Source organism: Manacus candei, unplaced genomic scaffold (assembly GCF_025592945.1).
Source record: "Manacus candei isolate 608988 ecotype Guabito, Panama unplaced genomic scaffold, ASM2559294v1 h1tg000048l, whole genome shotgun sequence".
NCBI lineage: Eukaryota > Metazoa > Chordata > Aves > Passeriformes > Pipridae > Manacus > Manacus candei.
In genome coordinates, this window is record NW_026138096.1 from 9,028,003 (window position 1) to 9,044,868 (window position 16,866).

The 16,866-nt window shown below is 38.1% G+C and overlaps 1 protein-coding gene across 1 annotated transcript in view; it reads right to left on the reverse strand.

Moving 5' to 3' along the window:
• UVSSA (UV stimulated scaffold protein A) overlaps positions 1 to 16,866 on the reverse strand; it is a 54,965-nt gene that overhangs the window by 20,992 nt on the left and 17,107 nt on the right. The window contains exon 7 of the mRNA XM_051798565.1: positions 11,661 to 11,772. Coding sequence (XP_051654525.1) covers positions 11,661 to 11,772 — 112 coding nt within the window. The remainder of the gene's footprint in view (positions 1 to 11,660; positions 11,773 to 16,866) is intronic.

Consider the following 16,866-nt stretch of genomic DNA (forward strand, 5'->3'; position numbering starts at 1 on the left):
TTCATTCTGACCTTGATTCATTCGCACCACTCATTCCCTTTAGCCTATGGAATGCAACCCATGGCATTGCTGACTCAAGTCACAGGTCAAGGTGCTGTGGCATCAACCATCAAGATCCACCCCCTGGATACATATGGGTCTACATTTTCCAAGTACCAAGATCAGGAACTGAGTCCTTGTGCAGGGAATGACATCTCGTCTTTGTTTTCCAAAGCTCCAAACTCAAGGCACTGAGAAGGATGCCCTGTCAGCCTCCTGTTTAACCAAGTTCCTGGACATACTCTCCCCAGAGAGAGCTGACAATCCTAATTCAAAATCCAGAGAACTGGAGCCTTTCAGAAGGAGAGAAGAAACAAAAACAAACATCCAGTTAAATCTGGCTTGTATGCATGTGTAGCCTTTAAATTTTGTTGCATATAGCAAATGGTCACTTAATTCCTAGATTTTCTGAATACAACTACCTCCAGATAAAAAGTGAGCACCCCTGAATACTCTCAAGGATGAGGACTCTTCTCAGACCATCTGAGATCACAAGTCTCTCTCTAGTATGGCTTCTACTGGTAACAATGAAGGGAAACGTTTAAGGGCAAGAGCAGCAATGACCATGGCAGCAGATGGCTTACCTGTCTCCTTCAAAACAATGAGGGAAGGAAACAGGATCTGGAGAAGGAAAGAGGATGAGACTACAAGCCAACAGCAGTTAACAAGCTCTCACAGAGACTTCTCTGCTTTCTACTTCCTCTCCCATGACAGCTCAATACATTCCTTCTGCTTACCCAGTGCATGACACAGAGAAAGATGGCTAAGTAAGTATACAAGATGCAATGTGGGTATGAGAGTGTTTTCCCATGTCCATAAAGAGACCAGAGCCAGCTCTGGCAGGGTGATGTATTCCACCTCTCCTTAGAAAAGGCTACTGGAGTATCATGTAGATACCCCACAGGGGTGAACACACATCTGAGAGTGGGTATTTCAGTAGCACCAGTCTGGCAGCTGTCCCAGAAAGACTTCAGCAAGTACCCAACAGTCTGAACATTCACAGGCAGGAAGGATTGCAGAGGGGACAGTAGGACATTCACTGTAGTCTGAAGCCAGTGTCAAACCCAGCTTTTCCCCAACTTCTCATTCTGCTCTCTGGAAAACACTCCAAAACCAAAGCTGGATTCCTAAGGCAGTGCATCTTCAAAGACAGTGCTGCTCAAGCTGTCCAGTGGTTCCTGGGAACTGAAGTTAGCATGAGCCGTGATACAAAGAGGGATCACCCCTTTCTAGCTTTTATGTCCTCAGACTGGAGGTTAGACCCTGCCTCCCAGCTGTTGGCAGCCACAGCCCACCCTGCTGTTGGCTGGTGATGCTGCTGAGCACCCCTGACACTACTACTCACTTACTCACTCCTGCCCACTCCACACGCTCCTGTGAAAGCTGTGAACACACCACATTCACCATGTTATCCAACTTCCTCTCTGAAGTCAACAAGGCTTTAAAGAACATTGTTAAAAAGTAATTTAAAGGACTGATCTGTGCATTGGGAAGAGTCTCAAAATTAGCAGAAGGACCAGGAATAAGGGAAGTGATAATTAAATATAAAAGGATGGATCTAAGCAGAGAAATATCTAGGCTAAATAGAAAAAGAAATTATCTCATTACACTTATTAGGCTGCAGACTTGTTCTTCAAAAGGGATAATGGTGCCTCCACAAAAATGTTCTTTCAAAACAGCACTTCAGTGAAATAATAATGCAGGAATTTTGAATTTATGCCTTTGAAAAGGGGGCAGGACAGGGCTCCTTCTCAGCTCTTGTCATAGGTTGGAAAGGGAAAAAGCCCCTCTCAGGTGCTTTGTATCAAAGTGAAGCAGAATTAACCCAGAAGAGTGTTATAACCATACTTAAGTATCATCAGTATTTGGAAAAGTGAACTTCCTTTTATGACAGAAACAAACAGGCCCTTTGGCATGAACAAGGTTAACTGAGAAGAATATGTCATAGACTGTATCTGCAATGTAGAATTGCTTAGACTGTATTTAGAATTTTAAATTTCTTTTTTTACTTTTTTTTAAAAGGAGACTTTCTGAAAAGCATTGTTTAAAGCATGTGTACTATTTACAAATAGTAAAAAGTCAGAAGATAGCACGTTGTGTCAGAAGATAGCACCTTTTCTCTCATCTTCAGAGAAAAATGTGCATGTATATTAAAAGTGCATATGCAATAAAGATCTCAGAAACCCTTATTTTTTTTCCACTTGTTTCCTGTGCTGTTTACAGAAAACATGATTGCTTGTTCACTACACTGATTTTGTTGGGGAGGAGGAGGGGAACAGCAGTGACAAGCAGTCAGCAACACACAGAAAAGGCAAGGGAGATAAATGGACAATGTGACATTTAGACAGATAAAATCACATCCAAAAGATCAATATAGGAATTCTTAAGAGTTACAAGAGCAAAATATTTTCTCATTGATTTCTTATTTTAAACCATTAACAGAAAAATAGCTAAAAGCAAATACACTACAACATCAGTAATACCACCTCCATTATGGAGTTTTAAAAGAATATTTGTGTATGAAATTTGTTTTTGCAAACAAGATAAAGACAAGAGTCACCATGCAGACAGCCCCAGCTGAATGGTGTCCAATGTCAGGGTGGGGATGCTTTGTTTTGGTTTTAAGATATAGATTAAGTACAGTTTTTAAAGTAAAATTCGTATTAAGAATTCTGCTGCTCTGTGTGGTTTATTTAACACAAGTACAGTACCTGGGTTCAAACTGTTCCAATAGCAGCTCTGAGAAAGAATCATAAAAATGTTTAAATCCCCTTTTTTGTTTAAATTGACCAAATGGCACCTATTTGCCTGAAGCAATAAAGTAGACCATGTTCACAAGACAGATCGATAGAAGGAAAGAGAGAGGCTGGGGTTTCAGCTGAAGTTAGGCTGCTGAATGCTGACATTATTGATTTTAGCTAGTTCAGCTGGCCTTGTAATTAAAATGTAAATTTGAGAAAGAGATTATGTCCTGACAGAAATGGTGGGATTAGGGGGAGATAAAAGCCCCTCAGTGAAAATTCAGAGAAAGAGCAAGCACAGGTTTCCTCAGCTGTGTGGATTTAGACGAAATCTAGCTACTTCAGATTCACTTAAGTTTAATTGAAAAAACGGAGATAGAATATAAACAGGTATTATGGACTTCAACTTTCCTGAAAAAAAAAAATTAATAATTTCTGTTTCCCATTTGTTGAATCTTAGTCAAGCCAAGAGTATGTGATTTATATTAGCACAAGCACTCTCCAAGATTGTCAGGAAAATCCAGCAGTTCAGGTACAATATTTCCCCACTTACTCTATTGTGCTCACAATGAAAATGCCTGCCTGTATTTTACTCAGAAGCATAATAAGCTTTAGTCCTAAGTGAATAGGACTTTGCAAAGCTTCCTTCATATGGACGTGCAGACCACAGGATGCTGAAATGACAGAGGTGGCTTTAGCAAATATTCTCACAGAGCACATCAGCTGTGCGTGCACTCAGAGCAACTTACTGGATGGACAACTGCACATTTTAATATTTCTGTATAAATTACACTACTTTTAAAAGTTTTCAAGGGGTCTTTATAAGCAAAGATGGTAAAAAAAACAAAAAAAGATATCCTCAGTGCCTTTGAATGCAGCTGTGCTCATTTACATGTAAGTAAAATACTGGAATTCCTCTTTGGAAATTCAAATTAAAGAAAAAAGATAACTATGTTAGTTAACGAGAGGAGTTAATTAACATTACATAAATACTTTCTCTGGCCTACTGGTATTACAGAATATATTAATCTGTTATAGTGCTACCTCTCATTATTTAAACCTATTTATTACTGGTTTACAATCATAGTTAAGAACCAGAAAAAAACCAAAGATGCAGAGTTTATACTAAATGCTTTCTACACCTTACACCCTGATGTCTTAAACTTCTTGCTTACCATTTTGCAGGCCCTGGCCACTGCATAGTTCCTCCGAGGCATTCTACTATCACAAACCACTCAAAAGTATATCAACATCTTGTGCAGTGACTATTAGTTTCCAAGAACTTCAGTAGAATTCAACTACATCCCATGTCCTGTTAGATTTTCTGGGAACCTTATTTACATAGAAAGACCTCACCTGAGAGTAAGGAAAGTTTGCATGATCAGCAGATTAGGATGGATCAGAAGAAATATATACAGTCAATACTTCTACATGGATGTAGAAGTATTTCATTTGAAGTGCCAATCATGTTTTTTCATAAATATGAAAAGTTATCTTCATTCCAAATACTGTATCACAATTCATTTTACTCATTTATTGTCCTAAATGTAGCTAGGCCTCTATAGGCCTCAAATTGCACCAAGGGAGGTTCAGGTTGGATATTAGGAAATATTTCTTCACTGAAAGAGTCGTTAAGCATTGGAACAGGCTTCCCAGGGAAGTGGTGGAATCACCATCCCTGGAAGTGTCCAAAAAACAAGTAGATGTGGCACTTTGTGATACGCTGCAGCAGGCATGGTGGTACTCAGTCAGAGGTTGGACTTGTTGATTCTCGAGGTCTTTTCCAATCTAATGATGACCCTATGATTCCATACAGAACTTGTGTCTGTCCATATAGAGACATATTCAAAATACACTAGTATAATGAGGCAGTCTCACTTTTCTAATTAAATACTTCTAATATACTTCTAATGCTGTATATGCTAAGAAAAATTGAGACCACACAGCGCATTTGATTTACATCATGTAACAACTATGTCCGATTTTTTTTTTTTGATTCATAATAACATTAATAGGAATCTTATTCTAAATACTAAACTATTGTCTAGGGAGAGAAACACAACTGTGTGTTACTTGCATGTTCCAAATTTAGGAAATAAGAGCCCAAATTTCAAAGGGCAGTGAAAGGTAAGTAGGTACTTCTGCCTGTCCTTTCCCCTTAAAGAAATCAGGTAATACCCTTATTTAGCCTAGACAGTGTAATTCAAAGTCTCAAATTCGGCTCCTGAGAACAGAGGAGTGTTCCTGAGAACTCAGTGAGAGTGCTTCACCCCCTCTGAAGTCTGCAGGTTTGGTTTTGCTGCGCTCTCCACTGAGCTGTTTCTCCGTGTAAAACCGTTCTCCACATTCTTCACAAGCAGGAAGAATTCCCTCAGGAAGCTCCTGAGGTGTGGAGACCAGACAAATCAAACCTGACTGAAAAGCTATTAGACATTTAGAGCAAGACCCAGACAAACTGAGAAATCACTGCAGTAAGCAAGGAAAAAGCTTAAGTATAATTTTTATAACTTCCATTTAGGCAGCACGTGTTTGTCTGTTTAGTGATTTATCAGTCAGTAAAACCTCAGCAAGTTCATTCCCAAGTAATAATGTCATAAAAAACATTTGTTTTCTTTACAGCTAAGCAAGGCACCATCATTTGGTTAATCATGGTGAGACACATTTTTATGGCCAATAGCTGATGAAAGCCATCGGCCGGACTGCTCTTCAGACTTACACCTCACCCCAAATAAACCACCTTACCTTATGCATTAAATACAGGTTCCTGTCAGCAACAGAAGCTGCTGTACTGACCCCACACTTGGCTTCTCTTATTTGCACTGAGTCACCCTTCAGTCAAATCTACTTCATGATCACTGCCATGACAATCAACCTCTTTCCTGAGGAAGACTAGACTCCCTCCCGTTTTAAAAGCTATTAAAAATTAATTTTAGAAAGTTTTTCAAATGTGCCTACCATTGGGCAATTCTAATATCAGAAAACTAAACAAAGTATTTCCCTAAAAAAGCAATAAGCACTGAAAACAGGTCTTCCACTGAGTATGTCAGAGATGCCTCGATGATGTAAGTCAGGGATGTAAAATCAACACTTAGGATTTGTGGTTTTTCCCTGTGATTTCCAGAAGATTTTCATCTGTACTGTTAAAAATAACTAAAACCCCACAACAGAATAGAGGAAAATGTAACTGTAAAATCAAGAGATTCTGTTCTGTTGCTTCCATGAAGGGAAAAAGACCAGTACGAAAGTTATCATTTCTTCAGAGGCTAGAATAGGGGGGATCTGTTTTGCTTTATCAGCACTTGCATGTGTGGTTTTTTGCCAAGTGTAGCTTTTAATCTGTTATATAAACCAGAAAAACCTTTTTTTTAATGGGAGAAAAAACATGTAGATATAGGATAAAAGATCAAATTACCACTGTACTCAGTAACTAAACTCACTGTTTTCCTAATTCCTACATCAAAAATGGAGAAAAATAGAGCTAAGAAAGAGTGAGTACAGTGCAGCTCACAGCAATACCTGTGTATGTTAGATGACATGTCCAGCTTCAAATTCAGTGCCCTTGTTCTCAGTGTGACACAGATGGAACATCTGTACTTGACCACACAAACAAAGACATTTAAAAGCATTTAGGAAAACTTTTCTGGAGGGAATAAAAGAACCAGATGCCAATAAGTTAGTAATTAATTTTCCTTTTTTTTTTTTTAATTTGTAATGATGATTCTATGATGTTCCACATTTTTGAGGCTGTTTAGTTTTAATCACTGTGTCCCCTGCATGGCTTGGTAGATGCCTGTCAAGAGAATAACATTTTTAAAAACAATATGCATACAAGTCTGCTGCTTAGGTACAGATCAGACTATACCTAGTCCATATAAACAAGTACATTTTATGAATAAATGCCCCCAAATGCATGACTTTTACTGCTTCAAATAAAAAAATTCAATCACACATTAGTCTACACAGTATTGTATTGTCATTTCTAATACAGGCTTTTTCATGTTCTGAGAAGATGCAAAAGCTATAAAACCCCACACCCTTAATGAATGGTCGCCACAGCAAGTTTATTTATGTCTCTAAAATGCTCAGTGAGAGCTGCAATAGAATGAATAGCTTCTGTGGTCCAAAGCACTCCCAATTCTATGTAAAGAACCAGGTGACAACTTCTCTACTAAGGAAACAGTAGGTGTGTACACCTTATTGGTTTAATTGGGGTATAAGTCTTGTTTCTCATGTTGCTATGACTTTTCATAGTAACAACAACAACAAAAAAAAAACACAGAGAAAAGTATGACTCAAACACCATCAGATTAGGAAAGGCAGTGTGGGGACATCTAACCCACAAAAGCACATCACTCTGTGATGAGGAAGAATTTCTGAAATGGATAGAACTAACCCTTGGGATTTTAGAACTGCAGCTTTGATCCCAATATGAAAGAAGTCTCAAGCAGTCTTTAAGATGCAACATGAACCACTGAAGTAGCTCTTAGGGACCTAAAAACATTCTGGTTTAAGACTCAAATACAAGAGAAATAATCTGTTTAATCACAGTTGAAATAATGGTTTGTGTTCTTGACTGTACAGTCATTCCTCACAGGATTTTGGATAAGGACAAAACTCGATAACCAACAGACTGCTTCCAGGCTAATATTCTCAAGTCAGATGGCTTCCTTGTGTCACCACTTGTAAAAGAGCAATAGCACTTCCCTGTCCTCAGAGCATTATTGCATAAGTAAGTTCTTGAATGCTTGTATTGAGACACAAGCAAGAACTATCAACTGAGGTGGATGCAGGAAGGAATCTCTTATCCTGGCATCAGCACCAAATCCTGTCAATGGCACAAGAATGACATCAGGAGCTGCTCAGTTCCATCCTTACCTCATCCACCTTTAAGGCTTTATGCCAATGCAACTTTCATCTGACCAGCAAAGGCAGGAATGTGGAAAATCTCCAGTGGAGATCCCTAAAGCTTTCCTTTAAATGCTCTTGATTTTCCAGGGCTTAGAAACATCAGCCATACAAGGGCAACTGAAATCAGCAACATCAATACCGAGAACAAGACCAATCTTAAGAAAATTATTATCAGTGTTGTTTCTTTCTCAGCCCAATATTCCTCTCTAGCAACCCAGTGTATCTAAAGTGGCCCTGGGGTCCCACAGGAGTTCCAGGCTCTTGTCTGTTGCAGACATCAGGTGCAAGTGTAAATAAGGATTATACAAATGGGAGGTCGTTAAAAGTCTGGTAATGCTAATTTGGCATGACACCCCTAATGGGTTATATCTTCACACTCCAGTTATCTAATCACCTAAATTCTCTTAACAAATTTACATTTCATTTTATACATGGAGATTCAAATTGACTTGCTCAATTCTCCCTCCACCCAAACTGTACCCATGCTCAGTTCATTCACATATTTAATATCCTCATCAATTTTGAGATCATCATCATCAACCACATACACAAACAGATAATACAAATGCACGTGTTTACACAGTTGTGTATAAAACTTCCCTTGTCTCTAAATATCTTTTAATTTTTTACAAGCTTCTCAGATCTCAGGAGAACCACACAAACACATATGCATCATCAGAAATAGCATCTCAGCTTGAAATTTACCTTGTTGGTAGGATACTTCCATTATCCTAAGAGAAGTGACACGGAATAAAGTGACTTTTAAATCAATAATTTACATGTCACGTTTTGATCCATTTCCAGAGTCATGTTTTACACCTTTGTTTTTCTGTTTAATATAAAAAGTTAATCTGGTTTACTCAGGAAAAGTAGCAACAAAAGGAAAAAAGCTTTTAACTGTTCACACCTTCCACATAACACTGCGATTTTATTTTACATGGAAGGCCTAATGTTCCAGTTAGAATATTCCACTTGCACTGACTCTCATTTTCTAAACTCAAAGTTCTCATGAACTAGCTGTGAACTGAAGAAATGCAGCAAAACCCCACCTGAATCACATTTAGATAAAGGTAAAGTCACTGCTGTGATCACTGCACTTGCTTATAGAACCAAAAGGTACATTTAATTAGAGAGGTGGCTGCCCAACAGCTGGCTCTTGATGAGAACATACTGCTATAAAATCAATATATTATTGTGTATTTTAATACGATAATTCACTTTCCTAAACAAAATGTGTCAAAGGGATGCTTATTTTGGTTTTGCATATTAAAAACAATGCAGAACAGAACCCAATAGAGAAAATTTTCCTCATGCAGACCTGAAGTAATCACACAGAAGTCAGTTGGTTTATGCAATAGTTATATATTGGCTTGTGAGATAGATTTTTGAACTAGTAACTCACCAGTTTGTCCAAGAAAGCACTTAAGTACACAAAGACAGAAGGAAGTGTGTGCTTAAAAGACTGCCTGAATTCTTTTCAGGAAGTCTGAGTTATTTTAAGACCCTTTCCTGAACTGGGAATTTACCTAATAACTTTAATTGCAGTGATCAATGTTGAATGACTTCAGAAACATCAGGAATGATTAATCCTTTCAAAATGTTATTTTTAACAAATACACCAGGTAAAGAACAGCCAAGTGTGACCATTAGCTCCTACACAACTACATGTATATAAAGTGAGAGGTTTTGTTTCCTGACTGATTGATTTGCACTGTAACGTGTTTTCCTATCAGCAATTGTTTAAATACAAATTGGGAAATTTTTAATCTATTTTATATAGATTTTTATATATATACACTCAAATATCCATTTTATATGGATTTTTATAGATATACACTCAAATATCCTTGAGTAGATAGCAGTCTTGTCCTTTTATCCTTTTTCATGAGGAGGACTTCGAATAGCAGCCAAATATTGTGTTAGGGTGACAAAAAAGGGTGGTAAGACACTGTTTTTAAAAAACATGTATCCACAGGGAAGATGGGAAAAAAAGGAAGAGGTGAATACATTTCACTTCCAGTGGAAGCTGACAAGTACAAACAGAACTTTTGCAGGTTAGACTTCTTTAGGCTGTTGCTAAAGATATGGCAAATGAGTTCCAGTGCCTGGAAGTATTACAAAAATACCAGTTTTGGCACAAGGAATACTGCCAAAGGAAGGGGAAAAACAAAAAAAGAACCATAGCTATGTAAAAAACTAACCTCATTTGTTCATTCATTTACTGTCACTACCAATGCTTTGGACACTTTCATCAGTCACACATACATAAGAAGCTTTTCACAACTATCTGGAAAGCTGCTGCCTTTCTTTTCCATTATATTCCTTTTCTCAAAGTCCCACTGTTAGCAATAATCAGAATATACTCAGTATTTATTGCAAGACTGACACAGTTGGGATAACCAACACACACTGGTATAATTTTATCAAAACATAACATTTTTTTCCATGAACAAACAAAATAAAAGGCTGTCCAGTTCCCGAGTTTGTGTCCTATAGGCCTCCAGCACTGATCTGTGTTCATACACATCTACTTCTCATTTCATTATCTCAATACTCCCAATTCCACTTCATCTTCCCCAATTCTGGGCTGGACAAAGGAAGTGCCCACAGGCTGTTTCAAGCAACACCTACTCCAAGAGCCACATCAAACCTTGCTGCAGCTCCCTGCTCAAGGTACCAGCCTAATTCCCAGTCCTCTAAGAATCTATAGTTGAAAATTTCCAACTTTTTTAAAGGCATGGAGGAAGAGAGTCACCTGCCTCCTTCAAACAAACTGGAACCAGCCAGTTGGACTCGCTGCAAGTCTGCTGAGGTGGGTAACACTGATAATCAGGGCAGGCCTTACTTCCCAGACTATCCTGGCAGGTTAAGTCTAGATGGGGTAGACAGACTGAGGCATAAGCAGGACTTCACACCTGGAGACACCCTTGAGCTGATCCCAGGATAACTACAGGTGATTGTTTCTGACCACCTTTCACTGTCTGTAGCCAACTTTGATGGCAGAGGACAGTACAAAGGTCACCTGAGCTACATAAATTTGGCTTTACACAGGCACCCCCCTTTTTTCAGCAAAAAGAAACATTCGACTTGTACAGGTAACAGTTACAGCCTGACTTTCAAGATGGAAACTGCAGATAAATGAAAAATAAGCATCAATAGGACTGAAAAAGGCACAGTACAGCACAAATCTTACACAAATACTCAGAGAGGAGCAAAGAAGCAAGACACTTCTTACAGTGGCCAAGATTTTTAACTTCTGTGTGATGGCAGTTAACCTTCCCTTCTCTACAATGTTCTGAAATCTTATGAGTCTTAAAATACACAATTTTGCACAAAGGCAAGCTGCAGAGACTTACTAAGTGAGATGTACAAAGGGCAAGGAGTAATGTACCAAAACTGAATTATTTAAGATGAATTTTCCCCAGTAACCCCCCTCTCAATTTCACAAAACCACATTGTAAGTATACCTTTATTTAAAAATTACCTACTTAGAACACACAAACAAAAAGAGCCACCTTGCAGAGCTGTAAGTTGGCCACTCTATGGGAGGAAGTGACTGTGCATCTCCAACTGCTACCAATGCAGGTGGTGGAACAGAACCTTCTCCCATCTCACCAGACTGTCACCAGCATTTCTAATATTCCTGCTCATTTACAGCTCCACTTTGCAGTCCCTTCACTCTCAGTATGTGTTTTGCACACTTATAAGTACACACGGAGCTGCCTCTGGCTCTTAACTCCAGTAGAACAGGATGGAATGAAATAAGCTGCTGGTCTCAGTCGCCCCTGCTCCTAGAAAGTATTTGTTTATCTGGAGCCAATCGCTGTTCCTGTGTCCATGTAATGACTTCCTCAGAGCAGGCAGAGATTACCCACACCACTGATCACTTTATTACTTCAGAATGGCTGTTTATTTACCTTAGTGCAGCAGCAACATGCAGGGATAAAGCTTGTCACAGCTGGGCAAACTCACCGTACTCCTTACGCAGGTGGTCTGGAATGTGGGGCTCATAACCTTCCTTCTCAGGGACCTCCACAAAGTCATCTTCATCCTCGTCCTCCTCGTCATCATCCGAGGCTTTCATCTGCAGAGATATTTTTGTTGGGTTTTTTTCTTTTTTTTTTTTTTTTGTAAATGTGAAGATTGCTTTTCATTTCCCTTCACACTGAAAATATTTTGCAGACATCTTGACAGCCCCTACTGAGACTGCTCTGTGTCAAAACTATTTCCCTAATTATGTATTTAATCTTTATCTAAGATTAGGCCTTTGCTTAACGTTTTATCTCTAAAGCCATACTCTATCCTAAGGGCTTCTTTTAAAGCCCCTTTTATCCATTAGAACACACACACAGTTGGTGAAGTCTGAGAAAGTGTGAAGCTATGAAACAGACCAAAAAATCTTAAAACAACACCAAGATTTTGATTTAATGAGCATATTATAGCCTTACCTCTTCTCCTTTGGATTATTTTACTCCTTTAGCAGCACCCAAATAGTCTGTGGCATGTTACATGGTATCACAAACTGTCTAAGAGCTCAAATCCAGAGCAGGTAAACAGGAGGGGAAGTGGCAAGTTAATACTGACCCAAGTAGGAATATTCAGATGTGTATACTACAGTGGTTCACTGTGTTTCTTCACAACAGCACTAAAAATAACTGGCAACATTCATTTCTTAGCTAACTTGGTACACCCCAACCATTCATACCATTAGACTGCATACACTGCTATGGTTAAGATCAACAAAACAGGATTTTTTTTAAATGTACATTTGGTCTGTCTTGCAGTCTGAGTATCTACAAGTAGTTAAAAAAAAACTCAGTTCCTACCAATTAAACAGGGTAATTCATTCATGTAAGTGGTTTCCTATATCTCATTTCATCCTGATACTTCTGTATATATACCAGCAAATCTCTACATTTTTTCTAAGCTTGTTCCATACCTGAAAATGATTTTGTCTTCTAAATTACACGTAAGCTAAAAGAATCTGTGCCACCAGACACGGCCTGTACTATCAGAGCTTTAAAACAGCAAATGCCAGCTACCTTAAAAAGGCAGCAATGACAGAGGCTTTACACTTTATTTCTTTTGCCCACCTTCAGAGTCATCTAGTTCCCAACAACATAATTAGCACTTTATTGTAGTTTCCCATGTGCTTTTACAATTCTAGGAAATAATAAGGGGTGTCCACTAAATCCAGCCTTAGCACAGGCTATCACTTTTTTCCACTTCATTGCAGCAACCCAAAGCCACAGATAAGGAATAGCATCATTTTCAGTATTTTCAACTGTGTTCTTTACTCCTCTTAGTGCACCTGACTTCTGTTGATATTCATATCAACTCCTCTTTGCTACAAGCACCAGAGGATACTGCCGGTTTTGCCTGAAGCAGAATTTTCCCAATTTAATGCACTACTCTAATCTTGTGTCACAGCTGAATTCCTTTAAATCGTACATATACTCTGAAACCAAAAACCTAGAAACCAATCTTGATTTATTGAATGGAGTTCAATATAAATAACTTTTTAAAAAAATTAGTATTTTTTTTTGGTCAGTATTATTTGTAAGCTGGAATGAATTAATTTGTAATACCAAATGTTAATTTATATTAATACACATTGATACACATCAACACATAATGAATGGATGGCACAAATTAGAAGTAAGATCCTTCCCTTTGTTTAAAAAGTTACTTTGATTTAAGAAAGCTGCAGTTCCAGTGGAAAAAAAGAAAGAGGAAAAAAAAAAAAAGATTTACTGTGCTGAAGAGTAGAGTTGATTTACTATTTCATTCTTACCATAGAACATTTAATTAGTCTTCATTTTAAAATAAAGACTCATCATAATCATGTTTGAGAGTACCCTGCTGCCAAAGACAGGTAAGAGCCACAGCTCAGTCTTTCAGGACAATTATCCCTACCTCGAGAGCTGCCAACATCCAGGCTATCCTGGAGGATCCTGCACCCAGGTTTACTTTTTGTTTCCCACTGCAATTGTTCTTCCTCATCTAAAAGCAAGCAGCAATTCAGGCCATACGTGGCCTGGCCAAGACAGATGCACACTGAGCCAAAACAGAGTTTAACCAAAGAGAGGGTCAAATGTTCCACCACTAATCACAGACTCCCAAAGCCACTAGACATGAAAGCAGAACATCTGTGTTAAACTACAACTCTCAGAAGACCTTCCCAATGGCCTTTAGAAAGAAAAAAATCATCAGGCTTCGTGCTGCAGAAGAGAAGAGGGCTAAAGATTGAAGAGAAGTTTGCTTGTATTTTGGTTTTGATATTCTGCTGGTGCAGTCACCCCCTTTTCATCTATTAGGGACAATTAAATTAAATTCAGAAATAACCTCCACTCCCATTTTGCTACAAGCTGGACAACATCATACTTTCCACACTCAGGTTCCATTTCTCATCTAGCTATTAAAAAAAGATTTCACCAAGCTAAAACTTGTCATAGATTATCTTAGTCTACAACTTTGTGCCATAATGTACGAGCTGATCAACTTTCACATCATAAAACAGGGAAAGTAAATTCAGTGTGTTTCCACAGTTTTTACTCAGCAGTCTATAAACAAACAGCAACAGGTTTAAGGAACTGAGAAACAGTGTCAAGAGAAAGAAAACTCGGTTCAGACTGACAATTTAATTTAAATTGCCAGATTATACCTGAAGTAGGGGGGTTATAATACCAGTACTAGACTAGTACCAGGACTAGAGGGTATGCTGGGTACTACCTTTAATTGAAATCTCCCCAAATTTGTTCCCATGTCACTGGAGGCATGTATCTCTCCATAAAGTAACACACTAAAATTCAGTGGGCTTCTGTAATCCCCAACTTGAAAAACTGCATTAGAAGCAACTTTGCTGTATAACCTGCATGGCCTAAAACTTTAAGGCACGTGAAAAGCCCGACAGAGAAAAGGCATAATCAGATGCAAATTCACTTTGTTTAGGTACAATCCATGAACTGTGCATTCAAGTACTATAGAAAACATTAATCATAGGAAACTGTAATTTTTGTTATCAGTCTAACACTAATCAAAAGGGAAACCTGTCACTACCGCTGACCTGTGAAACGTCCCAATTATACTCTTTGGAAATGACAGGAGCACTTAACTTCCTCACTGAGTAAATGACGACGATCAATCAAGTTTGAATAACAATGAGCCACGGAGCTGAAAATTATTTTTTGTATAGAATCTACCCAGGAATTTATGAAAGGTGAAAAGCAACCCAAGGTTTTAGGGGCATTATGGCTTTCAGCTAGTGCAGCACATATCAAACACTAAACAGAATTTATGTGTTTTAATTTTCTAAAAGGTAGATGTGGACTTGGTGCTACAATGCATAACATATAATGCCAGATTTTAAATATGGGGGTCATTTTCATAAAATATTATGCGTATTGTTCACACCCTTGAATTTCCCTAGGGTCTTCTATTAAATTTAGATTTCCTGTAAAAAAAATTAACTGCTTAGCTAACTATCAGGAATTAAGCTCCCTTTTCCCTTCAAACAGACATAAAGTCTTTATCTTGATAAAATCTTCAACCAGATAACTAAGTTATCTTTTTACTTTAAAATATTAAAGTTGTCCCTGGTGGAAATTCAAGAAGTTGCATAGTAGTATTGGGTAGTTACATCTCAATTTACTGGTACTTCATCAGCACCATCCTATTTATGCTGGTTTGTTCCATTCCCTTTCTACAGAGAGTGGGAGAGCTCATGGGCAACACTCTTAGTCAGAAAAGTATCTTCTTTTTTTTAAATTCCATTTTTTAAGCATGAAGGAAGCTCCAAAGCAACATCTACAGATGCAGTATGGAAACTCAACCACCTACAATCTACATTTCCACTACAGGTAAACTTCTTCAGTCAATTAAAAAAACCAAAAAACAAACCAACCAAACAAAAAAAATCCACCATTAAATCAGAAGAAATAATTATTTAAGACAATATTTTAAGTGGCAGAATTAGTAAATGATGATCCTTTAGGAATGAGTTGTTAGGTATTTGCAAACAAGAAAAAGGAGACTAAGATAAAGACAAGCAATATGACATTTCTAGTGTGCCATGTGTGAAGAAGTGCAAGTGATAAATACCTCAACGTAAAGCTTTCCTTGTAGTGTACGAATTAAGTACCTCTAAGATAAGTAGTCATGCAACTGCTTGTTTCTCAAACACCTGTCAGAGAACGTGGAAAAAAAAGGTCCTGGTTTCAAATCCATTCTAATTATCACATGATATGAGGAAAGTCACTAACACAGGGCACCATCAGAGATGGAGGGTGAGCTACCTCCCCTCTGCAACTAGAGAACGGATCCCCTGAAGGCAGACCAGATTCCCAGAGACCAGTGGCTACTTGCACCACCATTGCTCTTCAAGTTGCATGGAGAAGGGATATTTTTTCCCTGTTAATCTGCTCTAAAATGCTGAGCATTATTTATTTATTTATTAATTTACCTAAGTCACAGAATCATTTGCAAAATTATTATGGGAGTTGGCTGGTTTTTTTTTTTCACTTGGTAGTGTTCCTGACTAGATATCTCACGGTGAGAGGAAAGAGGGTTTAGCTAGGCAATTTCCAGATTCTTGAGCTGAACTTATTTACATATGAGAATATGGTTTTAAAAAAAGATAGAAAATACACATGCATGACTTCCACCGTAATCACTTAAAACATCTTCTCCATTCACCTGATTTTCACTAAAAACTTAAAACAGTGCTGACTAGATCAAACCATTTACTCTCCAATTCATTAAAAAAAAACTTCAAAAAGCAGATGTTTCCTTATTACTCTGCACTACTAAAAATCCTGGAAACAAATACTGGGTGCCAGCAGAAATGCAATCGTCTCTTTTACTTGGAGTCAACACTCCAACAGGCTCCGGCTGTGAGTGAGCTCAGGGCAACCACAGCTCCAGTTAAAGGCCTTCTTCATCCATCCCAAACAGGAATAAATGCGAAAAAAAGCCTCCACCCACCACACAACGCTTGGAAAGATGTGAAGAAAAGCTTTTGGCCCTTTTCTCACTTTTATACAAATTGACTGCTACATTTTGTTAGGAGGATTTAAAAACCCGGGTCTCTGCAATCATAATTAAAGTAAGCAATAAAATGACTGAAATATACAATGCAATCAGTTTATAGGAGTAGATGTACAGCCTTTACTAATTATTG